The 6,723-nt window shown below is 34.1% G+C and overlaps 1 protein-coding gene across 1 annotated transcript; it reads right to left on the bottom strand.

Moving 5' to 3' along the window:
- Nucleotides 1-1,638: 1,638 nt before the first annotated feature.
- LOC110622439 (leucine-rich repeat receptor-like tyrosine-protein kinase PXC3) lies at nt 1,639-5,967 on the bottom strand. The gene is made up of 2 exons (XM_021766932.2): nt 2,821-5,967; nt 1,639-2,343 (listed from the first exon to the last, which is right to left on the bottom strand). Exons 1-2 carry the CDS (start codon nt 5,159-5,161, stop codon nt 2,018-2,020), a joined length of 2,667 nt encoding a protein of 888 aa, XP_021622624.1. The 5' UTR covers nt 5,162-5,967; the 3' UTR covers nt 1,639-2,017.
- Nucleotides 5,968-6,723: the final 756 nt, after the last annotated feature.

The following is a 6,723-nucleotide window of genomic DNA, read 5'->3' as shown; positions in this document are numbered from 1 at the left end:
AATCGGATTCATGGAGATTGAGATTTAGAGAAAGATCTATTTTTGTAGCATACTGGTGAAGTTGAAAAATCTATCTTCAAATGTGATTGGTTCATCTTGGTACGTTTTTGTTGACTCCCCTCATATTGAATAGTAGTGTATTGCGGCAGATATATCGGACGGCTTATTAATGAAGTCGGTTAGCTCATGCCTTGTCCATCGCGAAGTCGGTTAGCTCATGCCTTGTCCATCGCGCGTGTCATGTTTGTTAGTCCATCGCATAGACAACCATGACTCTAGTGATGTCCTGTGTGTTTAAGAGAGATCTACTCGCTGATTATGGGCTTTAAAATGATCGGCCTCCTTAATCTGGATAATAGTTAGGGTATTGGAGTTTGATTTTTATATCCTCTAGGTCGGACTTTCCAATATCTAGTCAGACCGAATGAAACAATGCGTAGAGTCTTATCGAATTCTGCATCCATGCATTGGACCTTATTACTTTTACGTTATCAGATGAGTTTGTAATGAATAATTATGCATAGAGAATTGCAAGTCGTCAACCCAGTTTGCTTAAGTCACTCAAATCAGAATATGGATGTAGCTATATTCATCTTTCAAATCATCAAAGCTGTATGTTTATTCACTTCTTTTTTTTTCTTAATTTTTTTTTGTTTTAGAGAAATTTACTAATTCATTCTTGTGGTATCAGAAAATTAATTAGTTAGTCTCTCAATTTTGAAAAATACATTAAAACGTTTATAAAATTTTAAAAAGTCTATTAATTAGTCTGTCTATTAATTTTAGCCATTAAATACTGCAGAAAAGTCTAAAATGCTCTCAATAAGGAGGGAGTAATTAATAGACATTTTTTAAAAAATTTAAAATCAGCTAATAAATTTTTCTATACCACATTAATTAAATAATAAAATACTTAACAGTTAAAATTAACGGTACGACTAATTAATATATTTTTTTAAATTTTAAAGCAATTTTAATATATTTTTTTAAACTCAACTAATGAGTTCCCTTATATCACAAGGCCAATTAGTGAATTTTCCATTGCTTTATGGCTTCAAGGTTCTGTTGCTTTTTGTTCATGGAATTGCGTTCTGTTGAAAACTAACGTTTAATAATGTTCTAAACCAAGTGAAAAATGTGTTTAGAGAACTGACAGAAAATCCATGCTGAAGCTTTTCCATACCTGCACAGAATTCAGGTAGACGCTCATTTCCTCCCTTTTCATATCTTTTCTCTCCTTTTTCTTAATTTAAATATTTTTAATGCTTCTTTTATCTTTTATTTCTGACCAATTTCTGCAGAATAAGATGACTGACCAAAAAATCTTGTATATGAACAGAATGAAATATTCAATTATTCAGAAAAAAATAATAATAATAAGCAAGGCAATTGATGTTATGGGAGTTTTTAATTTGTATCAATGTGAACTTTATTGATGTATTCATGATTGGATATCTTAATTCAAGCTTACTCGTTGAAGCTGTGTCCATCTGCTGAAAATTTTAGTATACAGTTCAAATTTTTTCTAGATTTCCTACTCTTCAATACTGATTTTACTTCCCAAAGCTTAAACTTTGCAATCAAGAATAACACTAGAGACTCGATTGAAGAATGTCAAGGTAATTAGACTCGATTGAAGAGAAGCTATAGTTGATTGTTGATATATATTTCCAACAGAAATTTCAAAAATCAGAAACTTCAGTGTTACAATTGCCGACCTAATATGCAAGAGAACCTCTTGGAGAGATATATCTAATTAGACTCTTTCATTAACCCACCACCTATTTTCTCTCCAACTCGAAAAGCTCTTAATCTGTCATTGTTCATAAACATTTTACTACATAGAAAGCAGACAGATAATCTTGAACCAACATTTACAGACAATTCTCTTCAGCATCTAGGCAACAATTTCCGAATCAATTTGCATATTTAGAAAAGTTCTCCATAAGATTGACCCATTTACCAGAATCGCGATCAATAGGCTCAGTATGCAAATAACATGGATGACAAAATTCCATCAAGTTTGCTTTATTTCTTGAAGCATTTCAACTACCTTCTTCATTTTAGGTCGCTTCGCTGGTGTGCTGTCTGTGCAGAGTAATGCCACCTTAAGAGCTGCCAGCATTTCTCTCCTCCAGCCAAACGAAACTGTGCTGAGTTTTGCATCAAGTATCTGCTCTGGAGTCTCACCTCTTGCTGGAGCTCCATGCACCCACTTCACCAAATCTACCCCTTCACCAAAGTCCTCATCAACTGGTAGTCGAGTTGTTAGGATCTCGAGCAATACTACCCCATAGCTATAGACATTTCCCGGTGCAGTAACTTGCATTGTATATGCATATTCTGGATAAACAAAAATTGAATAAACTTGAGATAAAAATTATTTTTCATTTGAAAGATGTTAACATGCATACTGCATATCCTAGCATGAGCAGGTGAAGATCCTGCTAATCAATTACGAGGGGTAATAATAGCATAGAATTAGACAAGAAATACTGCATAGGCTGGTGGTGAGACACTTCAAAATGTTGCAAGCCTTAGCTATTACTTTATATACCTTAACCTGCTAAGTTTTGTTCACCATGCTGTTTCCTATGAATTCTTGCATGCAGGCTCTGAACCGAAGATGTATTTTGGTAAAATGGAATAATAAACAAGCAAAAACAAAGTAAAATAAATAGATGTTGATGAAACTAGTACATCACAACATAGTTAAAAGCTCAAGCATAGATAAATAAGAATAAGAATAAGAATGAACACTTACGAAGCTACTAGTTTGAAATGATTGAGTTCCAAATATATAGAACCAAAACGATATACCTGGGGGAATATAGCCAAAGGAACCTGCAACTGCACTGATACTTGCAGTGCCTTTTGATGGATCTAAGAGCTTTGATATCTCAATCTCCCCAACCAAGGGCCTGAAGTTAGCATCTAAAAGAACATTTCCTGAAGAAATGTCAAGGTGGATGATTGCCACATGATGAAGAAAAGCCAATCCTTCTGCTACTCCTATGGCAATGGATAACCTTGTAGGCCAGTCGGGTTCATACGCAGATTGCTTGCTACACCCGTGAACAAGCTGTGCTAGTGTTCCATTGGGTAAATAATGATGCAGCAAAAGAGCAACATCTTCAAAAATTACATATCCAAAAGGTCGCACTAAATTATCATGACAGAGCTTGCTCAGTCTTTCAAGCTCCCTAATCATCTTGTTCTGGTGATGTATAATGGTTCTGTCCATCGATTTCAGTTTCCTTACTGATAATATCATCCCAGAAGGCATGACTGCTTTGTAAACTGCACTGAAAGTTCCATTCATGAGTTTGTTTGAATCCTTTAGGGTTGCTTTAACAATGGCATCAAAATCTATTGATTGTCTGAGATTTTCAACAAAAACATGACCTGCTATTATAGCGGGCATGTCATTGGCTACATCATCAGCAACCCCAGCACTTTTGGCAGCTTTTTCCTGTCTCTCCCTCATCATAAACAGGAGGACGACTACAGTTACTGAAACAAATACTGCCAAACCAGAACCAATAACAGCTAATATGATTCTGTAAGAAACCTTGTGATGGTAATACTCATGACCAGAAGCATCAGAATTTCCACATGAGAAGCTCAATGGTTCTCCACAGAGCCCCTTGTTTCCCCAAAAACTTGAATTTGGACTCTTTTGGAATAGTACAAAAGCAGGTATTGGGCCACTGAGCAGATTATTTGAGAAATTAACCTCTATTAAGCTCAGCATGCCTTTGAATGATTGTGGAATAGTACCAGAAAGCTGATTATTGGAGACATCCAAAGAAACCAACTTGTCAAGTTTCCCTAATTCAGGAGGCAGTGAACCATGGAGATGATTATAGCTGAAATTCAAGGCTATCTGTAAGTTCCGGATTCGACCAATCTCTGAAGGGATACTTCCACTCAAATAGTTACTGCCCATTTGCAATTCCAGCAGTTTCATGCAGTTTCCAATCTCACGGGGTATCTCACCTTTTATTGAATTCTGACCCAAAAGCAAGAACTGCAATCTAGACATGTTGCAAATGTCATTTGGTATAGTCCCATTTAATCTATTATTGCTAAGATCAAGCTTATTAAGACTCCTGCATCCAAGAATTGGTTCTGGGATATCTCCAAACAAACTGTTACCTGAAAGAATCAATTCCTGCAAATTTACAAGCTGTCCAAGCTGAGGAGGAATAACTCCACTAAATCCATTTGAGGCCAGATTCAGAAGGGTGAGATTAGAGCACTGAGCAAACTCAGAGATAATATCACCAGATAAATGATTATCATCTGCTTCAAAATATGTGAGGCTACTAATATTCCCAATTGCCTTTGGAATAACTCCTTCAAGATCATTGTTCCCAATTCGGATATTCGAAAGGCCTTTGCAGTTTCCAACTAACTCAGGAATTCTCCCACTCAATCTATTCTGTGTAAGAACTAGAACTTCCAACTTTCCCATAGCAAAAATGTTGCTAGGAATTTGCCCTGTAAGCTGGTTGGAATGAAGGTTCAACAACTTCAACTCAGAAACAGAACCTAGATTATCAGGAATTTCACCACCCAATTCATTCTCATAGGCAGTGAAAACTCTCAAGCTTGTTAAATTACCCACCCAAGATGGAATTGAACCATTGAAGCTATTACTAGAAATTTGAAATTCTTCTAACATGTCCAGACCCTGAAGCTCATTAGGTATCTCTCCTACGAGCAAGTTATTGGAAAGGTTCAGTGATTTAAGGCTTCTAAGCCCACCCAACTCCCTGGGAATCAAACCCTCAAACTTATTCAAAGACAAATCAAGAAATTCAAGCTGAGACAAATTGCCAAAAGCCAAAGGAATTGGACCATGAAAGTTATTGCCAGAAAGATCAAGCTGCTTCAAAGCTTTGAGCTCAGATATCAAAGTCACATTACCTCGAAGGCCAAGCCTTGAAAGAGCTATCCCTTCAACCAAAGAATGATTCAAGTTGCAACCAATGCCCCGCCAGTTGCAGAAATTTGTGCCGTTGTCACCCCACCCAGGAACTTCAAGCTCTTTATTAATGGCTAACATGGTATCCTGATCAGTGACCTGCGCAGCCACTGTCTGAAATTTTGATAGAAACCCAACTAGCAAAAGATAAAACAAGCATAAAAATGCCATTATTGGGTCCTTCTATCTAATGCAAGAACTCAAATTTTCTTCACACCCCAGCTGAAGAACATCACTATGTACAAAATCTCACTCCTTCCGCAAAGATATTTTTCTCTTTAGATCAAAGAATCACAGTTTAAAATACCCCCATTTCACTGAAGAATCGAAACTTAAGATCAAAAAGCAACCAAGGAGATTTCAGTTTCACCAAGAAAAAGCCCAAAAATGCGAACCCCAAAGCACCGTTCAACATGGGAAACCCATTTGAGATTAAGTGGAATCAAAGCAATGTAAAGCAAAAGAAAACAAAAAAAGAAAAAATTCCCTCAAATTGAGGAGCTGATTAAAATGCGGGAATCAAAGAAATGCGATAAAAAAAACCAAAGACCCACATCAAAGGAAGAGAAAAGAGAGCCAAAACAAGAAGAAGAAAACAAAAAGAATCATAACAAGAGGCCTGCATTATAGAACATGGGATGTAAATGCAGCCATCTTAATTTATCAAACAGAGCCAAACAAAACAAGAAGAAAAAGACTCCGGAGACAGAGCTTATGCTAATGGAAAGAAAGTACAGATTAAAGAAGCAAGAAAAGAGAGAAGATGGAAATGAATACAGGTGGTTTTAGAGAGAAAGTGAGGGTAGAAAAGAGGAATTGTTCTTCTCTTACACGTAAGGCCAATATTTTCACGAGAAAAGAGCAGTGATGAGTGAATGAAGGCTGCATAAAATCTCTCCTCTACTGAAGAGTAAAGACTGCAACTATCATGGGGTTCTTGATACTCCCAAGGACGCAGACAGACACTACGCTGCTTTGTTTGGAATTTTTTTTTTAAGACTATTTTAATTACTAATATATTATTTTTTTTATTCTTGTTAAATTGATGAGCGATAATAATTTATTGTTTTTTATAATATATAAATATTAAACTATGATTAATATTAAAATATTTTAATTAAATTTTAAAATATTAAAAATAAAATAAAATAAAATTATTAAAAAATTCAATTAAATCAAATTAAATTTGATAAATTCGATTTAAATTAATTCTATTCAAAATTAATTTAATTTTTATAAATATTAAAATTTTAATTTTTAATTTACTTAATTCGATTCGATTCAAAATTAAATGTAACGAGTATATAAAATAATTGATGGACTTCCTTTGACTATTTTAAATTTTTAAAAGGTGAAATTTGAAAATAGTTTATGATGGTATTAAAATTAGAATAATTAGAATTCAAATATAAAAGCATATTAAAAATAGATAAAATTACAGTAATATCTCATGATTGAAAATTTTTGAATAAAATTTTTACAAAATTTTAAAAATTTGATTAATTATATAAAAATTTAAACTTTTATATTAGATTACAGAATTAAGAAAAGTTTTTGACTTATTTTTGTAATTACACCTAAACTAAAATAAAGCTATTTTTTATTTAGGGTTTTGTTATTTTAAGTTAAAATTTGATAAAGATACTAATGAATTTGGCAGTAATATTTTTCTTATTGAAATAAAGGTGTTAAAAATTAAAGATTGAAAGAGTAAAATCTGATATCACCTCTTA

This window comes from Manihot esculenta, chromosome 9 (assembly GCF_001659605.2).
Source record: "Manihot esculenta cultivar AM560-2 chromosome 9, M.esculenta_v8, whole genome shotgun sequence".
NCBI classification, from domain to species: Eukaryota; Viridiplantae; Streptophyta; class Magnoliopsida; order Malpighiales; family Euphorbiaceae; genus Manihot; species Manihot esculenta.
Note: the sequence above shows the minus strand (reverse complement) of the source record. Positions and strands in the feature narration are given on the sequence as shown.